General features: G+C 39.9%; 1 protein-coding gene across 1 annotated transcript in view; it reads right to left on the reverse strand.

The window, feature by feature from the left end:
- The window catches only part of EIF5B (eukaryotic translation initiation factor 5B), a 60,535-nt gene that overhangs the window by 18,364 nt on the left and 16,820 nt on the right, over positions 1-25,351 (reverse strand). The window contains exons 2-12 of the mRNA XM_051842650.2: positions 23,519-23,644; positions 23,334-23,418; positions 21,696-22,371; positions 19,250-19,467; positions 17,828-17,978; positions 13,286-13,384; positions 12,726-12,812; positions 10,796-10,870; positions 5,816-6,099; positions 3,448-3,555; positions 2,773-2,883 (exon numbers count right to left, since the gene is read on the reverse strand). Of these exons, the coding sequence (XP_051698610.1) occupies positions 2,773-2,883; positions 3,448-3,555; positions 5,816-6,099; positions 10,796-10,870; positions 12,726-12,812; positions 13,286-13,384; positions 17,828-17,978; positions 19,250-19,467; positions 21,696-22,371; positions 23,334-23,418; positions 23,519-23,644 (2,020 nt within the window). The remainder of the gene's footprint in view (positions 1-2,772; positions 2,884-3,447; positions 3,556-5,815; positions 6,100-10,795; positions 10,871-12,725; positions 12,813-13,285; positions 13,385-17,827; positions 17,979-19,249; positions 19,468-21,695; positions 22,372-23,333; positions 23,419-23,518; positions 23,645-25,351) is intronic.

The following is a 25,351-nucleotide window of genomic DNA, read 5'->3' on the forward strand; positions in this document are numbered from 1 at the left end:
GTTAATATCTTCATTCATTTATAAGTTTTACAGAGAAAAATGAAATGAAAAACTATCCCCACTATTAAAGTTATAAACTATGGTATGGTCTGAATTTGAGCATATTATTTAGCTTAAATAATGATATAAATAATCTCAGCAGTCACCTGAGATTAACTGTAAAAACCTGACATGCTAGCCGGCGCTGCGGCTCACTAGGCTAATCCTCCGCCTTGCGGCGCCGGCACACCAGGTTCTAGTCCCGGTTGGGGCGCCGGATTCTGTCCCGGTTGCCCCTCTTCCAGGCCAGCTCTCTGCTGTGGCCCGGGAGTGCAGTGGAGGATGGCCCAAGTGCTTGGGCCCTGCACCTGCATGGGAGACCAGGAGAAGCACCTGGCTCCTGCCATTGGATCAGCACGGTGCACCGGCCGCGGTGGCCATTGGAGGGTGAACCAATTGCAAAGGAAGACCTTTCTCTCTCTCTGTCCACTCTGCCTGTCAAAAAAAAAAAAAAAAACAAAAAAACAAAAAACAAACAAACAAAAAAAAAAAACAACCTGACATGCTAGAGGTGGTGCTCAGTATCTGCAAAGCTTATCTGGTCCAGTGTGCAAACCAATTCTTACTGTCCCCAAAATATCACAATATTATATTTGAAAGAGAATTTCCACACTGATCAAAAGTGCTGAAGAATAAATGTATACTTTGCTTTATTCAAATGTCATAAACACTTGCTTTTCCAAACCTAAAGTATATAAATGAATGAGAACATTGCAAGAGACCTCACTTGGACATTCCCTTTTAAACTAAAAAGTAGTACTTGTCAACAAATCTCACATAAACACAACTTAAACACAACTTTATCATTCTGCTTAACTATATTTTCTGCTAATCTTCAACGATTCTGTAACGTTTTATCTGGTAACCCATGTCAAAATGACTGAAATACGAAATACTTCAAAATTGCATTCTGGAGGTCTTAAATCAACAAGCACTGAGTACCACAATTACAGTTCAGTGTCTCAATGGCAAACAATAATTAGGATTGTCACATAAAGGTTATCCTGAGAACTTTAACACAGGGCTAATAATTATCGTGCTCTTTGTGGCCTAAAATAACACAAAATTTCAAGCTCTAGAAACTGGTAGGGTAAGCTGTTATGAAGCCTCCAATGACTAACACACAGAATTACTATTTAAAACACAATGATACTAAATTTTAAATTTGGAAAGGTATAATTCAAAAACTATGCTAAAAAATTCAAAAGTATACAAAGAAACAGTATACCACATAACTAGAAAATTAACCCACAGAACCCATGAACAAGAGGCAAAAAGTCCATACATCTCGTAAGATAAAGAAGACTGGCTTGAGATCAAATTTAACCCTAGCACTTTATACAAGAAATGGGAAAGTCAAGATACAGATACTTAAGGAGCACTATGGATCAGAATTTTGTATGTGGTCAAATGTCTTTCTATTTAAGGCCAGAAAATCATCCTTCAACATTTAAAAACTAAAAGAATGTTATTTCCATAATTCCTTCCTTAGAAATCCATCAGAAAATAACCTTCACAAAACTCAATCACAATCAAAACAAACAAAAACAGGAGAGACAAGGTCAGAGACTATTTACAAGCAGATTTACAAACATGACATTAAGGACCAAAGGGAGATGCTTGCATGTTATAATAAACACTGTTTTTCAATTTATTGCTTAGCAATTCCAAATTCACCACTTCTGCCCGCTCAGTGATAATGGAACTTGGGAATAATTTATAAGGCTTAGTGTTGGGTCTGGGGCATTTCTCTATCAAATGAGTGTGGGACTCCCTGCTACACCAGACATCAGGGACGCACTCAAAAACTAGAACTAATAAAATTTTGTCAAAAAGACCAGAAGCCAACTGGGCAAACATGGAACTATCAGCAAAATTAGAAAATGGATTAACATATAGCCAATATCACGGCTGGCGCCGTGGCAGAGTTGCTAAAGCCGTTGTCCAGAGACTGGTGCCCATATGGAGCAGTCACGGCTGCTCTACTCTCAATCCAGCTCTCTGTGCTGTGGGCTGGGAAAGCAGTGGAAGATGGCCCAAGTTGTTGGGCCCCTGGCTTCTGGCTTCAGACTGGCACAGCACTGGCCATGGCAGCCAACTGGGGAGTGCACCAGCAGATGGAAGACCTCTCTCTTTCTCTCTCTGTGTAACTGTGACTTTGAAATAAATAAATAAATCTTTAAAAAAAAAAAAAAAGTTACTTGTGGGTAAAGAAGAGGGTTTTGACTGGGGAGGAAACCATGGAAAGTCCTAAGTTAACCGGCCAGGTCCTATCCCCTAAGAAAGGTGTCTGCCTTATATGGTGTTGGCATTACTATGACTCATTATGCTCTACATTTGCTACTGCGTCACACTGAGCACAGACAAGCTGAATACCATCAAACGAGTAGAGAAAGTACAGGGGATACATAAAAAGGAATTAATGTCACAGAAGGAAACAAGAATTAGGGAGAGAACAGAATTTTTAGATGAACATCTGTAGCAACTTAAAATACAGAGAAGAATGACAAGCTTTCACTTCAGAACAGAGGTTGCCTCTGAGAGAGAAAAGGAGGGAATGGAACGTGAGCACTCCGACCATATGCAGTGCTCTGCTTCTTCAGAAGAAAAGATATGGTCAAAGAGTAGACATGTTACTTCTGAATGGTGAACACAGAGATCTGTTATAGCAGTTTTTCTTTTAGTTGTATCTGAAATAGAGAATAAAATACACAAAGAATACAATGTACTTACATTTTTAATCATCTTAGTCTGTTCATTAATAGCTTCTAGGGGAACATTGGTGGCCCCAATTTGCTGTGTGATCCCACCTGCTTCACCATCTTGTACATGTGTATGACGGAGCTAGAAGACAGTAAATACACACCGGTATTTTTTGACATGGAAAAACAGACACAAAAACAATAAAAAATTAGAAATTAATTTACTATATACAATTTTAAGTGCTAGAAATTTTTAAAACTTTAATAGAGGCCGGCGCCGCGGCTCACTAGGCTAATCCTCCGCCTAGCGGCGCCGGCACACCGGGTTCTAGTCCCGGTCGGGGCGCCGGATTCTGTCCCGGTTGCCCCTCTTCCAGGCCAGCCCTCTGCTGTGGCTAGGGAGTGCAGTGGAGGATGGCCCAGGTGCTTGGGCCCTGCACCCCATGGGAGACCAGGAAAAGCACCTGGCTCCTGGCTCCTGCCATCGGATCAGCGCGGTGCGCCGGCCGCAGCGCGCCGGCCGCGGCGGCCATTGGAGGGTGAACCAACGGCAAAGGAAGACCTTTCTCTCTGTCTCTCTCTCTCACTGTCCACTCTGCCTGTCAAAAAAAAAAAATAAAAAATAAAAATAAAAAAAAAACTTTAATAGAGTACCCTTTACTTATTTTAAAGTTTTATCAATGAATAATACACAGTGTTTTCTTACTTTATCCAGAATTTTTGTCTTTCCTGTGTCCACATGTCCAAGTACACAGATAACAGGAGCTCTTAGTTTCTCTGTATTTACATTTTTACTGTGTTCAAGCCGACGTTTCTAGAAACGAAAAAAAAAAAAATCAGAAGAGTAACTTATTATCTCAAGCCCCCATTTTCCTCATTTCTTCTGAGTTATTATGCCTTGGCAAGACAATGTCACAATCTGCATCTAAATTCTTAACTGACTACATGCAATTGCATTTTACGATGAGAAGTTTGCAATTCTCATCATAGCACCTCTGAATAAGCAGAAATCTGATTAGAACAGATTTCAGAGTAGCACTGCTACATATAAATAAGAATGCTGTGAAATGTCACCTCAAACTTTCTGAACATTTTTGTAAGCAGCCAATTTAATGAAATACAATAATAAATAGAAATAAATTAATATATCATCCAGAGCATACAGTATAACCCCTAATATATGTGGGGGCTTGTATAAAGAGAGATAAGTTTGCATGAAAGAAAAAATTTTTACTTAAATGTAAAGATTTTTAAATGATTTCATACTTTTATCCAATGCACAAATGTCACAAGACCTCTAATGAGCAAAGTGTTTAAGCCTGAGCTTAAGTAAATCCAATGACATCTACTGCCTTGCTAAGGCACTACCATGTCCATGGACAGCAGTCATGATAAGAAAGCCTTCTTCAATCACGTTTCTTTGTAGCATTTACCTGAGGACCAAATAAAAACACAAGCCAGCACAGCTCTACTATGAAGCTATCAATCATTCAAGTACAGTAAAGCTGGCATTTAAATTAGCTATTTTCATCAATGTCATTTTTCTAAGAGCCCTTTCCCTTATTTCTAGCACTTGTTATCAGATTTTTCCATTGAAATTAGAACAAAAATTATTTTTCAAATGTCAAAGGTAAAATGTTCATATTGACCACAAAACAGGCCTTATCTGCCCACAAAGCAGAACTTTATTGCCATGTAGTGCACAAGAACCTTACGGTATGCACAACTCAAATCTGAACATACGGCTTTTAGTTAAGATTTTATTTAATTATAAACTGCCTATCTCTTCTATATTTGGTAAAGCGTTTTAGCATTTACAAGGAGGTATAGAGACACTGACTCAGAAATTCTACCTCTACATACAATTTTATGACTGAACCAGTGACAGACAAGTATACAAACCCCTATTTGTGCAACTCTGTTTATTATTCATGCTGTATTAATGACAATTTAGGGGGCCGGTGTTGTAGTGCAGTGGGTAAAGCCCCCGCCTGCAATCCCGGCACCCCAAATCATGTTTGTGTTCCAGTTGCTCCACTCCTGATCCAGCTCCCTGCTTATGGCCTAGAAAATATAGAAGAAGAGGGCCCAAGTACTGGGGCTCTTGCTACCCATGTAGGAAACCCGGATGAAGCTCCTGGCTTCAGCTTAATTGGAAGCTGCTCAACCTTGAAGAATCCATCTTTGCCCTACATCCCCTGACCCTTGCCTTTCCTTTTCTTTTTAACCACAAGAATATCCTTAAAAAGGAGAAGCAAAAGATTAAAATGTTTCCCTCAAAAGTTCATGGGCCTGTAAGAAAAGAGAAATTAAGGCAAAATATGTAAGCAGGTAAAGCCATCGCCTCTGACACCAGCATCCCGTAGGGGCAGCAGCTTGAGTCCTGGCTGCTGCACTACCAATCCAGACTACTGCTCATGGCCTGGAAAAAGCAGAAGATGGTCCAAGTGTTTGGGCCTCTGCCATCCATGTAGGAGACCTAGATGAAGTTCCTAGTTCCTAGCTTTACTCAAACTCAACCCTGGCTTATGGCCATCTGGGGAGTGAACTAGCAGATGGAAGACCTCTCTCTGCCTCTCTTTCTCTGTAACACTGACTTTCAAATAAATAACTAACTACATGTATATAAGGGGGCTGGCGCTGTGGTGAAGTGGGTAAAAACCACCACCTGCAGTACTGGCATCCCATATGGGTGCAGGTTCAACTCCCAGCTGCTCTACTTCCAAGCCAGCTCTCTACTATGGCCTGGCAAGGTAGTGGAGGATGGCCTAAGTCCTTGGGCCCCTGTACCTGCGTGGGAGACCCATAGAAACCTCCAAGTTCCTCACTTCAGATCGGCCCAGCTCAAGCAGTGGCAGCTATTTGGGGAGTGAGCCAGTGGATGGAAGACCTCTCACTCTCTGCCTCTCTATAACTGAGCCTTTCAAATAAATAAAATGAATCTTAAACAAACAAAAAAACTAGACAAGACACAAACATAAACAGTGATACTCAAAGCCTTTAGTTATAGAGCACAGTTCTAATGACCACGCATTTGGGAGGAAAGGAGAAAAGTGGGAGGAAAACATAAATACCTCAATCCTACGTTTTGCTTTGTCATAAGCTCTTTCTTCTTTAGTTCGATCATCATCAGAGTCATATTCAGAGTCTGAGCTCATGTCTTTACTTGGCTTTTTATCTAACGTCTTCCCTGAATCTTTCTCATCTGATAGCTTTTCATCTTCCTCATCACCTTCACTGCCTTCACTTTCTCCTTCCTCTTCCTCTTCTTCTTCACTTTCTTCTTCCTCCTCCTCTTCCTCCTCATCCTCTTCTTCCTCTTCAGGATTTTCTTCTACTTCTATATGAACGGTGTTTTCTTTAAGAAAAGTAAATACAGATTTTAAAATGAATGAAATTGAACATTATAGACCAGTATCAAGCAATAAAGTGCAAAAGGAAAATATTGGAAGTGTGCTAATTAAAGCAACATTTTAAATGCATAAAAATGCAATGTGTTTGCCAATGTGCTATAATGAAGACTGTCATTTAACATTAAAACTGAAGGCAGTAATCCATGGTAAGTTACTAACAAAGAAAGGCATTACTGAGCCAGAATCCAAAGGAGCGTATATACCCAAGGAGGTGAGTACAATATTGACTAACACTTCCCCTCTTGGTTATTTGCTGATTCTGGAAAATGTCTCACTGCTGGAGAACAGGTATGCAGTCTGGGCTTAAGCATTGAGAGGGTTGTGTCTAGGAGGGGAGACACAGTTACTGCTTGGTAAAGTTCTAAAGAGCTGTACCCCAAGAGTAAGCATGAATAATGAACAGTACCTCCCTATTATTGGCAGATCACATTCAGAACCTCTCAGTTATAAATCTAGAATAAGATAATTTTACATTGCTAGTTTATACAACTCCTATTGAAGTAGTTAGAAATTGCTCTGGTGAAAAGATATCCTTGATCTCAAATTATTTCTACAGTTCTGTATGAAAAACATACAGTCCAATATACATAAAATGCACTGTGGTGCAGTGGATTAACCTGTTCCATGAGATGCCAGCATCACATATGGGTGTCAGTTCATGTCCCAGCTGCTACACTTCTGATCCAGCTACTTGCTAATCTGCCCGGAAAACAGAACATGGTAGCCCAGGTGCTTGGAGCCCTGGCAATTATGTGGGAGTCCTGGCTTTAGCCTGCCCAGCCCCAGCTGTTATGGCCATCTGGGGAGTAAACCAGCAAATAGAAGCTCTCTCTGTAACTCTGCCTTTCAAATAAATAATCTCAATAAATAAACAAACAAGCCACATGAGGAAACTCAGCATTTAAGACACCTGAAAGGCTACAACATATTCAAGTTATGAAATCAAAAATTAATGACATAGAAGTCAAGAGAAACAATTCAAAATTACTATAGAGAACTAACAGGTGGAAAATATAGGAACAGGGTAACAAAGAAACAGTTTAGAAAGTCTATCACAATCACAATGGGAAACTTTCAGGGAGATAAAGCTCCTAACATTATAAAATTGATCTAAAAACCGTAACTCATAAAGTCCTAGTAAGTAAAAAGAAACCTATCATGAGTAGATTTCAACAAAACTGATGAGAACCACACACACATGAGAAGTCAAGCTGATACTTCATCTTTCAACTAAAACAATGATAGCCAAGACAAAAGAATAACAACTTCAAAGTATTAAATAAAATTTCAACTGAGAAATCTTCACTCAGTAAATACATTTAAGAATAAGCATGAAATACAAATATTTTTAGAAAATAAAAAATGGAACATCTCACCAGCAGATTCATGCTAAAGGAAATTTGAAAAGATGTTCTTCAGGGACTAAATGATCTCAAATGGAAGGTCAAAGACCCAGGAAGAAAGAAGCACAGCAAAGTGACTGAGAATGTGGGTAAATGTCAGTAAATAGCAACTGTATAAAAAAAGAACAAGCCAATGCAAAATTCAAAATGAAGAACAACAACAAAGACCAGTGACCTTCCAGGGGTCTCCAAAACTTATGGGAAGTGTACATTGTGAAGTACGTATGGATTTCATTATTTTTGCACTAAACTTATCTTGGAATTCAACTACTTTTCCACAAACTTTCTGAGGTGCCCACATATAAACTTAAAGTTTAGAGAATGTTCAAAAGTATTCCAGAGTCTTGGCATCGTCTGACAAGGGAGTAACATCAGACAGTGTTAGTACAAAGGTGCATGTTAAAAATCTCTTCGAGTTCCTGCTTCTGATCCAGCTCCTTGCTAATTCTCTTAGAAAGGTAGAGTAGGATGGCCCAAACACGCGGGCACCAGCAACCCACATGGGAAACCTGGATGAAGTTCTCAGCTAATACCGTTGGTCTGGACCACAGTCATTTGGGGAGTGAATCTGTGGATGGAAAAGAGCTGACTCTTCCTGTCACTCTGCCTCTCAAATAAACAGTAATTTTTTTTTTTTAAGAGAGCTGAAGGTCTTGAAATCAACGCCTTTCTAAAACAAAAGGCACAGAGAATTTGCCCTGCTATGTTTTCCCTCCCTTTGGTCACGTGAGAACACAGTGTCCCCCACTCTGGATGATACAGCAACAAGAGGTCACCTCTGATGCAGACAATAGTTCTTCCCACACACGAAGCTGGCACACTTATCTTGGACTCTCCAGTTTCCTAACTGACGGAAATAAATTTCTTTTCTTTGTAATTACGAGTGGTAATTTGCTACAATAATACAAAAAAGGAAAATGCTATTTAAAAACAGAGAAAGTAACAAAGATAGAATAAGATGACATAACTCAAAGCTGACATAGCTATATGAATATCAGAAATAGTAGACTTTAAGGGCAAAGGGAATCGCTAGATAAATGAATTATTTATCCATCATAAAAGAGTAGGAGTTAAGTTGTCAGAAAGATGTAAGTTTGTACTCACCTATTGAAAGCAAAAATTGACAGAACTCAGGGAGAAACAGACTACCTACAATCATGCTGGGAGACCTTAACACACTGGTCTCAGTAACAAAAAAAAGCACATTGGAAAAAAAAAAATCTCAAAATAAAAGATTTGAACAAAATGATCAGCAAACCTAACTGAAGTTATCAAGGCCCTCAAATGATGCAGAATATAAACACTTTCCAATCACATATGAAACATTTACAGTAATTGACATATTGTCAGCTACAGGCACGCTGTAAAGATTTCAAATAACAGGAATGAATGACCACAATGAAGTAAAACAAAGGTAGTCCAAAAATTCTCACTTTTCTATATTAAGTAATACACTGTTAGTTATAGTTAAAAGTTAATGTATCAAAATGGAAATTAGAAAATAACAAATTACGGGGCTGGTGCTGTGGCGCAGCAGTTTGAAGCCCTGGCCTGAACCGCGGGCATCCCATATGGGCGCCGGTTTGAGTTCCAGCTGCTCCATTTCCAATTCCGCTCTCTGCTATGGCCTGAGAAAGCAGTAGAAGATGGCAAAGTCCTCAGGCCCCTGCACCCATGTGGGAGAACCAGAGGAGGCTCCAATCTCCTGGTTTCGAACTGGCACAGCTCTGGCCGTGGAGGCCATCTGGGGAGAGAACCAGCAGACAGAAGACCTCTCTCTCTGTCTCTACTTCTCTAACTCTGCCTTTCAAATAAACAAAATAAGTATTTAAAAAAGAAAAAGAAAAAAAAAGAACAGATCAGAATTTGTGGATTTTGGCTAAAGTTATACTTGAAGAAAAATACAGAATTTTAAAATCAAGGATTGGCCGGCGCCGCGGCTCACTAGGCTAATCCTCCGCCTGCGGCGCCCGCACACCGGGTTCTAGTCCCGGTTGGGGTGCCGGATTCTGTCCCGGTTGCTCCTCTTCCAGGCCAGCTCTCTGCTGTGGCCAGGGAGTGCAGTGGAGGATGGCCCAAGTCCTTAGGCCCTGCACCCGCATGGGAGACCAGGAGAAGCACCTGGCTCCTGGCTTCGGATCAGCGCAGCGCACCGGCCGCGGCAGCCATTGGAGGGTGAACCAATGGCAAAGGAAGACCTTTCTCTCTGTCTCTCTCTCTCACTGTCCATTCTGCCCATAAAAAAAAAAAAAAAAAAAAAAAAAAAAAAAAACCACACATAAAATGGCCGGTGCCGCGGCTCAATAGGCTAATCCTCTGCCTTGTGGCGCCGGCACACTAGGTTCTAGTCCCGGTTGGGGCGCCGGATTCTGTCGCGGTTGCCCCTCTTCCAGGCCAGATCTCTGCTGTGGCCAGGGAGTACAGTGGAGGATGGCCCAAGTGCTTGGGCCCTGCACCCCATGAGAGACCAGGATAAGTACCTGGCTCCTGCCATCGGATCAGCGCGGTGCACCGGCCGCAGCGCGCCAGCCGCGGCGGCCATTGGAGGGTGAACCAATGGCAAAAGGAAGACCTTTCTCACCTGTCTCTCTCACTGTCCACTCTGCCTGTCAAAAAAAAAAAAAAAAAAAAAAAAAAAATCACATAAAATCAAGGATTGGGAGAAAAGCCTGAAAAATCAGAGTCAACATGATCCTGAAGTTAAGAATAGGATATCAGGGGCTGGCATTGTGGCAAAGGAGGTAAAGCCACCACCCGTGATGCCAGCATCCCATATGCGCACTGGTTCGAGACCCACCTGCTCCACTTCCAATTCAGCTCTCTGCCAATGTGCCCGGGAAAGCGGCAAAAGATGGTCCAAGTGCTTGGGCCTCTGCACCCACATGGGACCTCTCAAAGAAGCTCCTGACTCTTGGTTTTTGCCTTTTCATTACATTTTAAGTTATCAGGACTTTTTGTAGACCAACTTTAGTAACAACCCTATTTATAACATCATCACTCTGAAAAAAACAGAAATTCTGAATCTTAAGTAGTTCTTAACAAACGATGTTCAAATATGCATTTATTCATAAAATGAAGATCCACATGAAGATATGAAAACGATGGCAATGGAGAGAGCAGACTGGTCCCTATCCCCAAGAGTGTCTACATAACCTTCATAATCAGGTGACTACTCATTTAAATATATAAATCTCTTAATAATCACTGGATTTATATTTTATGCTTATGAGTGATTCACCTTTTTCTCTTTCCTCATCACTGGCCATAGCTTCCCAATCATCCAGTCCAGCATCTTCAGCTTCTTCTTCTTCTTCTGTAAACATAAATGTTCATTAAACAAATAAAAATTATTTAGAAACATGAGATTTCTTTTGGAAAAAAATAGGAAATTATGCTCTGACAAATATTGTTTTAATTATGCAAAAAAATGTATATAACTTGGTTATCTTAGGAGCTATCTTCTCAAAAAAGACAGCATGCTATAAGCTCCTGTTACTTAATTCTTCACCATTTTCTACTTCTATCAATACATCATATAAAGCAACTCAGATTTCGTATTTGAAAAATTAACATATTGAAATCCATCCAATGAAATGTTCCTCTAGATCTTGAAAAGGTACATGAATGCACTAAGTCCTAAGTGAAACTTTATATATATCTTCTTTTTCAACTTTCAACTCATATAGAATTTTATTTTTTGTTTAGCTTTTACAAACACATCCAAATCCCGCCTAGATTCCAAAGTTGAAGGTACAAAGCTACTGCCACCACTCCAGTTCAAAATAAAACAGAATGCTATTAAAAAACATAAAATGCTGTGTTTATAATTTCAAAATAGGTAGAAAGCTGAAATTTTGAGTGCTGTTTCACTATTAAAAACCCTAATATTGTAATAATAATACTCTTTCTATTAAAGTCCAAAGAAGCAAACTTATTCTTGCATAAAGATGAGAGTGGGACATGGGTTATCTGGTTCCACGTAATTATTATTTACCACTAAGCCTGGATAAATCAACTTGAGGAGAAAATGGGACTCAGACAGGCATACAAAATACCACTCTAAACAGCATTTCTTACTGGTGTTACAAATAGAACCTAAAATAGTGGACTGTTACTCAGTAGACCAACTTGAATTTCTCTAATTTTATCTTATTAATGCTAAGCCGAGGTCTATTCAAGTTAAATGATTCTATTTATTTAGAAAAGGAGGAAGAAAGGAAAACAAAGTATCAATGATATTCACCAGTGTGAATGATTCTTGATATTCTCTAAAGCTATTTCCACTCTTGATCCCAGTTTTAAACCTTGAGATTCTAATGAATTAGAAACATACATTTAGCTTGCTCCAGCTCTCCTATCAATATCTAGTCTCATAAATTACAATAATGTTTAATTAAAAAAAAAAAAAAAAGCCAGACATTTTCCTCAAACCTCAAAACACAAAATGAATAACTTTAGTCTTCTAATTGTAAGGATTTTTTAAGTTAACTTTTGTGGTTCTTAAGAAGTTCTAATTGGTTGGTGCCGCAGCTCACTAGGCTAATCCTCCACCTGTGGTGCCAGCACCCCGGGTTCTAGTCCAGTACAGGGCGCCGGATTCTGTCCCAGTTGCTCCTCTTCCAGTCCAGCTCTCTGCCTGGCCCAGGAAGGCAGTGGAGGATGGCCCAAGTGCTTGGGCCCTGTACCCACATGGGAGACCAGGAGGAAGCACATGGCTCCTGGCTTTAGATCAGCGCAGTGCACCAGCTGTAGCAGCCATTTGGGGGGTGAACCAACGAAAGGAAGACCTTTCTCTCAGTCTCTCTCTCTCTCACTGTCTAACTCTGCCTGTCAAAAAAAAAAAAAAAAAAAAAAGTTCTAATTAAAAATAATTGTTTGCTTCTGAAGCATTAACTTTAGGCCTTCTTTGAAATTTCTGACCCACAAATGAAAACACCAGAAGAAAATCCAAAACTTTCTATCCTCTCTAGAGGACATTTCACTGACACTACTAAAAAGCATAAAATTGACTGAGGTCGCACCTGGATACTTAAAAGTTGAAATGAAAAGAAAGGAAGAAAAGTCACCCAAACAGACACCTACTTGGTTTCCCCATACTATTTAACGAGAACTAAGATTATGACACATTAAGACTATTTGATAGGAATTAACTGGTGAATGCTACTGACCTGGTTCAGCAGGAGGTGGGGTATCTTCTTTTTCTTGTCCTCCTTGTTCTACAACTACAGTAGCACTTAATTCCACTGGTTCAGAAACTAATAAAAGGGCAGACATCAAGTTAGTAATGTTTTAGCATAATAATTTCTGTTAAGATACTCTGTTAAGTACTGAATAAAATAATCAGCAGTGCAAGCCTATTTCTTCAGTAAGTTCAGATAAGGCTCAACTATCAGGCATGTTTACAGGAAACTACCTTTTCTGTTCAAGGCATAATATAAAAACCACAGAAGGCTGAGAAGGAAACAACAAGACTGATAGCTTTACTTTTTAAAGTTAACAATGTTATTCAGAAAGTAGGACTCAGATTTTTCAAACTCAACTACTTTTTCCATTAGCCTGACATTCGAATCAGGTGAGAATGATGGCAATAATAATAAGCAAGGTATAGAACTAAGTTTCAAAATGCCATTCTGAGTTATTTCCTTTTTAAAACACATTCTGTTTTGAAGGTTATGCGGAAAAGGCAAACAAAATAGTTTCTAAATCAGAAGCTATTTTATACACAAACCTTCTTTATTTTCCATCTGCTGTGGTATTTTTTTCTTCTTTTTATCTTCATAAATTGGCCTTTTCTTTGGCAAAGAGTCTTTTGACGGCACTTCAACACCTGTGGGATTAAAAATAGAAAAACTCAGGCTTATTATACTTGCATGTCACCTGATACATTATTTAAAAAAGATAACACTTCCTTTACCTGAAAGCTATACCCTAAAATATAAGAGTAATCAATGAAAAAAATCTATTTATTTATTTTTGATTTCTTGCCAGGCAGTTAGACAGTGAGAGAGACAGAGAGAGTTACAGACAGTGAGAGAGACAGAGAGAAAGGTCTTCCTTCTGTTGGTTCACTCCCTTAATGGCCTCTACAGCCGGGGCTGCGCCAATCTGAAGCCAGGAGCCTGGTACTTCCTCCCGGTCTCCCATGCGGGTGCAGGGACCCAAGCACTTAAGCCATCCTCCACTGTAACTCCCGGGCCACAGCAGAGCTGGACTGGAAGAGGAGCAACCGAGACTAGAACCTGGGGTGCTGGCGCCGCAGGCGGAACATTAGCCAAGTGAGCCACGGCACTGGCCAAAAAACCTTATTTTTATTATAATTTATATATCTTATTTTTTTTTCAAGATTTGAAAAGTGGAGTTAAAGAGGCAGAGATGGAGAGAAAAGTCTTCCATACACTAGTCCACTCCCCAAATGGCCACAACAACCAGAGCTAGACTGATCTGAAGCCAGGATCCTGGAGCTTCTTCAAGGTCTCCCACGTACCTGCAGGGGCCTAAGGACTTGAGCCATCTTCCACTGCTTTCCCAAGCCATAGCCAAGAGCTGGATCGTAAGTTGAAAAGGCCAGGACTTGAACCGGCACCCATATGGAATGCCGGCACTGCAATTCCATCATAATATGTGAGAGATGGGCCTACTACTTTATTATTTGGTTTATCTAGTTATTCCATTTTCTGTTCCTCTTTTCCTCATTTCCTGCATTTTCTTTCAGGTTAGTATTCCACTTTAACTTATAAACTGATTTTTCAGCTTATTCATACCTGATCTTAAAACAGTATACTGGGAATCGATATTTTACCTGGCATTGAGCCACTAAGAAGTCAGGGTCCTGATCACTAGTTTGTATCATAGTTCAGTTCTAGAAGCTTTTACTATACTTCCATGGTGAGCCTGAGATACATGTTACTTCACAAAACAAGACTTTCTTTTGGATCTCTCCAAAATCCCTGCACACTCTGCATCCCAAGAACTCCTTTTTAGTTTCTCTGCCAAAAAGGTGAGATTCTCCGTTTTATGCGATAAGTTGTGGCAAAATTCTACACAAGTAGAGCCATCATTTGGCTAAACCATCAAAAAAAGGGGAGGGGGGCAAAATAACTAACAGGGAGTCACCTCAAACTTTTTAAGATAACAGAGACCTCTTCCCTTGGTTCCTATGGCCAAAGTGAAGTAACACAATGAGTTTGCACCACTCTAATGTTATGTTTATCCAACAATGTATTCAAAAATGATCAAAAGAATTTAAAAATTTAACAGCTGAAAAGGAAATTTTTAAAATTCTTCCCATCCCCAAAAGACCTCCTGCATTAACAGTACAAATTCCATAAATTTGGGGATATAAATGACTGATACAGAACACAAAATTAAATCTGCCTGTCAAAAAAAAAAAAAAAGCCAAATCAGAACCTCATTAGAAAGGCTGGTGGTAAGTGCTACCACTAACCAATCCTTTATCTTCCAGAGTTAGGCATTTCCAGAAATCTCACAGGAATACCAAGAAGAAACTTCCTCAGTAATAAAATTCGTCATCATGTATGTAAGTACCAGCCATAATAATGATTAAATAATGATCAAACCAACTGTTTTGTCTGAATGCTCAAATTTAAGGACTGATGACAAGATATTTTGCCTATAGGCAAATAAATAGCACCAGAAAATCTGCGGCACATTTCCGAGTAATGTGTGCTGATCTCTATCAAGAGATTTTGGTCTTCAAAAAATACAGTAAAATGACATTCACAAATGTATTGTTTTCACTTCATAGTTCTAGGGGTTCACAGTCCAAGATCGAACAACCCCATCACTGTCAGTCTGATGATGGCAATGGATCACAGAGAGCATGCAGAGGAAGGATCACGTGGTGAGCCAGGAAGCTGAGGTAAGCAGGGAGCAGCACCCACTCTTCATAATCTTGTTACCATGACTGGATCCTAAAGACTTCTACCTTAACAACCAATACAACCCAATCCAATCATATCAAAACTCCATCTTCAGATACCATAACAGGATCAAATTCTACCCTTAATCCAATAAACTAACACTCTGGAGACCAAGCTTTTAACATCTAGGTTTTTGGTGAACACCCAAAATATTACCTAAATTATAACAAATCTTATACAAGAATAAAACTTTCAGGTTGGGCATTTGGTTTAGCAGTTACTGTGCCAGTTGGGAAGCCAGCTTCCTACATTGGAGTGCCTGGGTCCAATACGAAGCTCTGCCCCCTATTTTTGCTTCCTGCTAACATGTGTCCTAGGAGGTAGCAGGTGGTCCTCAATTAGTTGGGTACCTGCTACCCACTTAGCGTGAGACATAGACTGAGTTCCCAGCTCCAGGTTTCAGCCTAGCTTAGTTCCGGCCATTGTTGGTATCTGAGGAGTGAGTGAGCAGACAGAGTATCTCTCTCCAACTTTCAAATCTCTCAACTTTCAAATAAAATTTTCTGAAATCTGAGTACTATGTTTCTCTGCATTTACTGCTCCTAGCCAAACATAACTGCGAGGACTTCAAAAAGGTCATGGAAAATGAAATTAAAGCTAAGTTTACTTTGTTGCAGAAAATTTTGAAACCTGTGCATCATTTCTTCATAATATACATTTTAATATGGTTTTCAAAGACGCCTCGTATCCATTTAAAAATTTCCAACAAAAATAAACTTCTTTCATTTCTATTTTCCAGAAGTTTTTGAAGTGCCCTAACAACATATAATAAAGAGTCAGTCAGATAAACCAGTTTGAACTTCAGCTCTTGGATGCTGGGCAAGCTATTTAACTTGTCTGATTCACCATTTCCTCTTCTATATCGTGGGAGTAAAAATATGTATAAGATTTTTATAAGGAAAAAATAAGCAATGTCAAAGTTTTATTACAGCATAAGTTATACACTAAGCACACAATAAATGATAGCCATTACTATAATTATTAGCCTAAGTACCAAAATGACAATATATCAAAATCTGTAGACTACAGGGACAGGAAACTAATCGAGGTCAAGTAGAGCAAAAATACCATTTTAAATTATCAGATCCCATCAAAAGCAATTAATTGTATGCCCAGATTATGGTCTCAAAACACCATGTACCACAAAAATCAATCAAGGCTCCCTAGGCAAAATAGTTGATTCCAGCCTGAGACAGCAAATTAAGTAGTCAAGCTGCTAGATTTAAATCATAAAAGGGGGACTGACACTGTGGCATAGTGGGTAAAGCTACTGCCTGCAGTGCCAGCATCCCATATGGGTGGCGGTTTGAGTCCTGGTTGCTCCATTTTAGATCCAGCTCTCTGCTAAGGCAGGGAAAACAGTAGAAGATGGCCCAAATCCTTGGGCCCCTGTACCCACTTCGGTGATCTGGAAGTGTCAGGTTCCTGGCTTTGGATCAGCTCAGCTCCAGCTGCTGTGGCCGTATGGGAAGTAAACCAGTGGATGGAATCTCAATCAATCAATCAATCTCTCTCCTCTCCCTCCTTCCCTCCCTCCCTCCCTTTCTGCCTTTCAAATAAATAAATCAAAAAATTTTTTTAAGGGATAGATAAGTGCTTGTGTAATCACTAGATTCAACAGCACAAAATAATGCAATTAAACAAATTCCGAATATGAGAAATTCTAGCCAAGTATCTAATACTGTCAATAAATAAATGTCATCCAAAAAATGGGGGCTATAGGAAGAAAAATTGTTTGTGAGGGAGAAACATATCAACCAAATGCAAGGTGTGGATCTCGTGCAGATCCTGACCTGAACTAACCAGCTGTAAGACACTAAAATATTGGAGAGAGAGAGAGAGGTCAGATGATAACAAAAGACTAATCTTAAAAAATGTGATATGTATTATACTTACAATAAAAAACAAAACATCTTTATCTGATAGATACACACTGTAGTACTTGGGGGCCAAAAAAAAAAAAAAAAGACAGTATGCCATCTAGGATTACCTTTTTTCCTGAGAGGAAAAAAAAAGTGGGCAGGGGAAACCAAAAAATGACAAATGTAGATGCTGTTGAAACTGGGTACCTCAATACTCATTTTATTATTATTTCCATTTTTGTTCCAAAAGAAAAAAGTTACAGAAGACATATTATCATTCACACAAAATTTTTGTCCTAGAATAGAAATTATCTTCTTAAACAATAAAATTAATCATCTCTTCCTTCCTTTTATTGGACATTTTCACAGGAATTCTCCTTCTAATTCAGTTCAAGTCTTCTTCTGAACACTGCAGAAATGTAACAGAGAAGCTCCCACACCGTACAGTTCCCTAAGAGCACCACTTACCCTGAGCTTGCAGGAGTTTAAGGGTAGCTTCAGCTCTGGCTCTAGCTTCTCTCTGGGATTTAGTTAAAAGTTTCCCTTCTTTTTTCAAGCGTTCTTTTCTTTCTTTTTCTTTTTGCTTTTTCCTTTCTCTTTTTTCTTGTTCCAATCGTTCCTATAAATGAGTACATTCAAGAAATTCTATTAATGAAATATATAAGCAACTCAAGCATCAATCAAAGCTCTTGAGATAAAAAGTAGATTTCAAATAAAAAAAAATTTTTTTTATTTTTTTGACAGGCAGAGTGGACAGTGAGAGAGAGAGAGACAGAGAGAAAGGTCTTCCTTTTCCGTTGGTTCACCCTCCAATGGCTGCCGCGGCTGGCGCACCGCGCTGATCTGAAGCCAGGAGCCAGGTGCTTCTCCTGGTCTCCCATGTGGGTACAGGGCCCAAGGACTTGGGCCATCCTCCACTGCACTCCCGGGCCACAGCAGAGAGCTGGACAGGAAGAGGAGCGACCGGGACAGAATCTGGTGCCCCGACTGGGATTAGAACCTGGTGTGCCGGAGGATTAGCCTATTGAGCCGTGGTGCCAGCCGAAAATATTTCAATGTTGTACACGATTATTAACGTTATAGGGGTGGCATTGTGGCACAGCGAGTTAAGCCTCCACCTGCGATGCCAGCATCCTATAGGTTCATGTCCTGACTGCTTCACTTCCAACCCAGCTCCTTGCTAACGTGCCTGGGAAAAGCAGAAGATGGCTCAAGTGGTTGGACCACTGTTCACCCATAGGAGTCCCAGATTAAACTCCTAGCTTCAGCCTGGCTCAGCCCCAGTCACTGTGGCCACTTTGGGGAGTAAACTAGTGGATGGAAAATCTCCCTCTCTCTGGGCCGGCATTCTGGCACAGCGGGTTGGGCTGCTGCCTGCAACACCAGCATCCCATTTTGGTATTGGTTCCAGTCCTAGCCACTCCACTTTTGATCTAGCTCCCTATTAATGTGCTTGGGAAAGTAGTGCAGGATGGCCCAAGCACTGGGCCCCTGCACTAATGTAGGAAACCTGGATGAAGCTCTTGGCTTCTGGTTTCAGCCTGGCCATGCCTAGCTGATTCGGCCATCTGGAGAGTGAACCAGCAGATGGAAGATCTCTTTGACTCTTCTTCTCTTTGTAATTCTTTCAAATAAGTAAATAAATCTTAAAAAGAAAATCTGTCTCTCCCTAACTTCTGACTTTCAAATAAATGTCTTTATTTAAAGAACTTGTCTGTACATGAAATAAAAATAAGATTTTCTATACCTCTTAATCTTATTCACATCAGAACAATATAACTGAATTCCCATACAACTGAAATTTTGAGAGTCAGAAGGTTAGAGGTATTTTATAGAAAAGAGATTTTAAGTTAAGCACAGTATCAATTTGGCAACTTTATGAAAACATACCTCTTCTTTGCGCTTGGCTTCTAATTCTTCAAGCCGCTTTATCCGTTCTTCCTCTTCTCTTTTCTGTCTTTCTTCTTCTTCTTTAAGCTTAGCCAGAGCTTCTTGCATAGCTTTAACAGTGGCTTTGCTAGGTCCTTTTTTCTTCTCTTTCTCTTTCTCTTCCTTTTCCCCTTTCTTTTTCTTCTTATCTTTTTTCTTTTTGTCTCCTTCATTGTCATCTAACAAAAAAAAAGAGAAGTGTTTAAGAAAAAAAATGGTTATTTCCTATGACATGATGGGCAAAGACCATCCAGAACTCAAAGACTATAAAGGGCTATGGCTGATGCTAGCAGCAGGCTAGGGTCTCAAGGCATGAAGGTGTCCTGAGCACCTAAGTACCCAAAGCTGCTGAGCAGCTCACCTGATGGCGCTCGTCTGAGGGTTCCCGACAAACATCACGAAGTAGAAGGAGCCCATCAGCAGGGAGAGGGCAATACGCTACATCAGGGATCTCTTCATTTTTGGCACCTGAACAGAGTGGCTGGCATGTGAAATACTTGTCTGAAGTTCCAATGAACAGAATGAACTAATTCCCATCTAAGTTCTGTATGAGTTTTTACTTCCGTAAAATGGAGATGAGAATTATGTCTAGAGTAAGAGGATATTAGGAGGATAAAATACAAAAATATAACTAATCTTCAAGAACTCTGAAGAATTCAAAGTTATGAAGCAGAGAGTAGGCATTTGGTGCAGAGGTTAAGACACAGTTGGGACCCCTGCAGTCCATACTGGAGCACCCAACTCCTAACATCAGCTTGCTAAACGAAGGCAGATCCTGGGAGGTAACAACATACATCAAGTAACTGGGTTCCTGTCATCCATGTGGGAGACTTGGATTGAGCTCCCAGGTCCAGGCTTCAGCCTAGCCCAGACTTGGTCATTAGGTGCATTTGGGAGTGAACCAGAGAATAGGAGCAAGTGCAGGCACTCTCCCTGCCTTTCTAATAAGTGAACAAAAATTTAAAAAAATAAAAATTATGAAGCTACTTTCATGGTTTCTATTCAAAGATGAACAATAAAAATCCTAGTGAGCGAAAGAGGCCAATTTTCCCATTAAAGGTTTTCTTTCCAAAGAAAAACAATTCTCAAGCTTAAGAATACAACTTTTTCAAAAAGTTCACGGAAAATGGCTAAGTTCCTTTTAAAAAATGCATTTTCCATGCATTTCTTTAAGATCCATAATATACAGATCTCACAAAGTATTTTGCACCAAAATAAATGTATCTTTTAATTCCATTTTCCACAAGCTTTCTAAAGTTCTGTTGTACAGTCTTTTTTTTTCTTCTATATTTTATTTATTTGAGAGGCAGAGCTACAGGAAGGAGGAAGGAGAGACAGAGAGAAAGATTTTCCATCTGCTAGTTCACTCTCCAAATGGCCACAATGGTGGAACTGGGCCAAAGCCAGGAGCCAGACCCTCCTCTGAGTCTCCCATATGGGTGCAGGGGCCCAAGCACTCCACCATCTTCCCCTGCTTTGCCAGGCCATAAGCAGAGAGCTGGATGGGAAGAGCAGAAGCTGGGACAGGAACTGGCACCCGTATGGGATGCCAGTGCTACTGGCAGAGGCTTAGCCCACTACCCCCCAGAGTTGGCCCTCACTGTATAGTCTTTACATGCAGATACAGTCCTTAACTATTTTCATTCTAAAGAAAGGAAGGAAATTAGCTAGAATGCTTCTTTTTCTTAATTGGCTCTGGTACAAAAACTTGGCTTATGTTGCTTTAAAGACTAATTCATTTCAGCCTAAGTTTGTTGATCTCACAGGTTCAACTGGCCTTTTGAGAACAGGGAAGAGGAGTGAGTTGCGGCATGGCAGGTTAGGCCATCTCCTGCTTCTCTGGAAGCTGGTGTCAGAGCGCAAGTTCAAGTCTCTGCTACTCTGCTTCCCTTCCAGCCTCTACTTGTATAAACAGGAAGACAGCAGAGGAGGGCCCATTAGGATAATATTCCTGGCTTCAGCATGTCCAGAACCAAGCTGTTACAGCCTTTTGGGGATGAAAGATCTGTCTCTCCCACACCCCTTCTTGTGCAGTAGCTCTTTCAAGTGAATAAATCTTTAAAGGAAGGAAGAAAGAAAAAAGCAGAAGAATTCAATGATACTATCTGACACCAAGTCATAAGAATAAATTTTTCATTTGGCAACTTCCAGTCTATCGACAGCAAAGAAAGTTTGCAGTGAAATTCCATAAAACGTCCAACCTGTACCCAAGCCACTTGAATGATGTTTCATACTATGCATATAAATGTTTAACCATGAAAATCAAGTCAAAGAGTACTTCTATGTATTTTTTAAAACATTTCCTACATTCAAGTATTTCTGTAGCCAAGGACAAACAACAAGGGGGCACAAGGTCACCACTCAGGTATCAGTCAGAAGCCTCGGCTCCTTCCTCTGCATCACTAACCTTCTGCAGCTGCCAGAGTCTCTCCTCTCTCCTCAGAGGCAGGGGCTGCTCCAGCATCAAGGACCACTTTGGATTTTACAGCTTCCTCTTCAGATTTCTTCTGAGATTCTTTTTGTTTGCTTTGATCTTTTTTACCTGATTCTAACTCTTCTTTCTCTTTCAGCTTCCGCAGTTTCGCTTTCTCTTCATCTCGTTTTTTCCTCTCACGCTCTTTCTTTTCTGCCTTCTTTTGAGCCACTGTCTTAATTTTGAAGGAGGAATCGTCATCTTCATTCCCACTCTCTATATTAGGACCCGGCTTGTTCTTTTGGTTTTTCTTCTGTCCTTTTTTAGACTGCAAGAATTCATCTGATTCATCGGCACTTTCACCTGAAGAATTCACCCTGGAACGCTGTTTAATCCTTTTACTGTTATCCTCATCCTCTTCTGACCCATCCCACTTCTTATTTGACTTTTGAGCTTTCCCTTTAGGTTTTTTGGAAAGTTTATTAAAATCATCATCATCATCACTCCCAGAGTACATTTCCACTTTTGCTTTTGCAGTCTTTTTAGATTTTGAATCTTTATCTTCTGATCCTTCACTATCATTATCATCAAAACTTTGTTTTTTGCCCTTCTGTCCTTTCTTTTTTTTATCTTGTTTTGAAGTGGACTCATCTTCATTGTTTTCTGTTGGCTAAAAAAATGTCCACTATTAGAACATTAACAACTGGATTTCATTCCTTAAAAATAACCGAAGGGCAGGTATTTAGGCTAGGGATTAAGACACCAGTTAAGATGTCCACATGCCACATGGGTTCAATTTCCATTTCTACCTCCCAACTCCAGCGTCCTGCTAACACAACCCTAGAAGGCAGACATGATGGCTCAAGTAACTGGCTTCCTGCCACCTATATGGGAGACCTGGAGTGAGTTCCCAGTTCCCAGCTTCACCCCTACCAGCAATTAAGGGTATCTGGGGAGTGAACCAGTGGATAGGAATGTGTGTGCTGTCTGCCTCTCAAATAAATAATTTTAAAAACAACAATTGAGGCCCCTCAGTCATGTGCTTCATTAAAAACATCTTAAACATTAAAAACACCTAAACATTTTAAAAACATCTCAAAAAAATTTTGTAATAAGGATTTTTAAATAAGAACAGAAAACTCATCCAAGCACCAGTGGCTACCATAAGCCTTGAAAGCATTTCATATTCAAGGCATTATACACTTCAGAATTCAGGCTCTATGAAACACTGATGAGTCTATTTACTAATTTCTTCAAAGGACATACGAAGCATAACAGAAGAATGGAAAACTTATCTATCACTTTCCCATTATTTTGAGGCTTATCCAAATTCAACAGGTGAAACAGAATACACAGAATTAGAGATAAAGATGAGAGATGTTTTTTCAGATATACCAATTTTATGAACAGGCAACATACCATGGGATACCTTTAGATTCCTGTACACAGCATCTTTATTATCTGTGAAAGATTTTAAAATACACTATTTTTCCTAATCTGGCATCAGATTTTATACAGACTTTGACATTGTGTACATTGCTCAAAAGTTTCTAAATACAACTCTCTAGACCAGTTCCCAGAAGCATGAATAGATTATCAAATATGAATGTGTAACAACAATCTGTCTTTCACCTTCACTGCAGCAGTTTCTCTGTCAGCTTTGATGCCTTGAGCTTCCAAGGATAATTCTTCCAGTTCTTTCAGGATATCATCTTCACTAGAAAAGGATTAAAATATATTTTGAACCACTGTAATAGTTGACTAGGTGAATCCAGTGCCCAAACTAATAAAAGTCAGATATATTAAAACACACTTACTCAAAGTCCTGCTTTTTTTTCTCCTTTTTCTTTTTCCCCTTTGATTTTTGAGGTTCCTGGTCCTTGGCAGCACCAGCTCCTTCTATTTCTGCAGCCAAGGCATCAAGATCAATGTCATCCTTGGCACTTAAATGAAAACAAAGACCCACATATTACTCAAGAATAAAATAATCTACCACATAGAATTACACAGAAATTTTTACCATTTTAACCCTTTCCAGGCATTAGCAGCACACTGTGTATCTGACTGGAATTATTGATAGAATGTAAAAGATAAAACAAGTTTTATTTTTATTTGTTTTTTTTTTGACAGGCAGAGTTAGACAGTGAGAGAGAGAGACTGAGAGAAAGGTCTTCCTTTTTCTGTTGGTTCACCCCCAAAGTGGCCGCTTTGGCCAGTGCATTCAGGCCAGCGCGCAGTGCTGATCCGAAGCCAGGAGCCAGGCACTTCCTCCTGGTCTTCCATGCAGGTTCAGGGCCCAAGCACTTGGGCCATCCTCCACTGCATTCCCGAGCCACAGCAGAGACCTGGTCTGGAAGAGGAGCAACCAGGATAGAATCCAGCACCCTGACCGGGACTAGAACCCGGGGTACCAGCGCCGCAGGTGGAGGATTAGCCTAGTGAGCCACGGCACTGGCTAAAACAAGTTTTATTTCTTCTATATCAATAACACACCTAAATATTAGACCCTTGTCCACTGTTTTACTTCTAACTACAGAAACTGTACAGTGAGAAAGAACTTCAGAGAACACCTACTGTATTATCTCATTTTACCAACGAGAAGACTAAATGCCTTGGGAAAAGTTTGACTATGCAGTCAAGTCTGAATTAATAGGAATAGTTCACTGAATAAAACTCCTAAAACCAAAAACTCAGAACCAAATGTGCTCTTAATCTTTCATATTTCTGCTTTAAATTTGATTCCATTCTAAAATGCCCTCCTCTGCCCTAATATTACTTGAGGGTAAACAAAGCTATTTCCAATCAAAACCTATAGACAACAAAGGTCAGTCTGAGCTACACAATGAATCAAGGGCACAATAAGAAAACAAAGAGCTCATGTAAATGACTCCACAGATGGCTGACTTATAAAGATGCTTTACTTCAGTAAAGACAGTTTCTAATGAGATATAAGTAACTTCTAACTACGTAATTCAAAAATTATAAAACAAAACATTGAGGATATAGGATTTATCCTCCAGGAGCTTAGCAGGGGAGATAAACAGCAAACCAGTAAACCAGGAACTGCAAAATGCTAAGCAGCACAAAGTGAAGCAATTCAATGCTTTTATAAATAGCTGGCCAAAACTGACATAAATTCCATTTTTCCTATACTTTAGACAGTTTAACACGGAATGGCTGTAGAATACCAAATGGGAAAGTTAGAGGGTTCTTAGCAGAAGAGAAACCTAGAGCTAAGGACTAAAGGAAGAGCAGAAGTTACAGAGGCAAAGGGAGGGTTGCTTATTAGACAAAGCAAGCACAAAAACATAAAGTCAACAAAACAGTTTCTGATATCTAAGCCACCTAAGAAGTCCTTGTGCAGTATTGGTATCTTAATGAGCTGTAGGCAATCAGAAAGCAAGGGAATGTTTTTAGTACTTCCAGATAATTGTGTGCCACATTTGAGTATGTTTTTTAAAATTTTTTTTATTTTTTGACAGGCAGAGTGGACAGTGAGAGAGAGAGAGACAGAGAAAGGTCTTCCTTTGCTGTTGGTTCACCCTCCAATGGCCGCCGCAGCCAGCGCACCGCGCTGATCCGAAGGCAAGAGCCAGGTACTTATCCTGGTTTCCCATGCGGTGCAGGGCCCAAGCACTTGGGCCATCCTC

This window comes from Oryctolagus cuniculus, chromosome 2 (assembly GCF_964237555.1).
Source record: "Oryctolagus cuniculus chromosome 2, mOryCun1.1, whole genome shotgun sequence".
In the NCBI taxonomy this organism is placed as follows: domain Eukaryota; kingdom Metazoa; phylum Chordata; class Mammalia; order Lagomorpha; family Leporidae; genus Oryctolagus; species Oryctolagus cuniculus.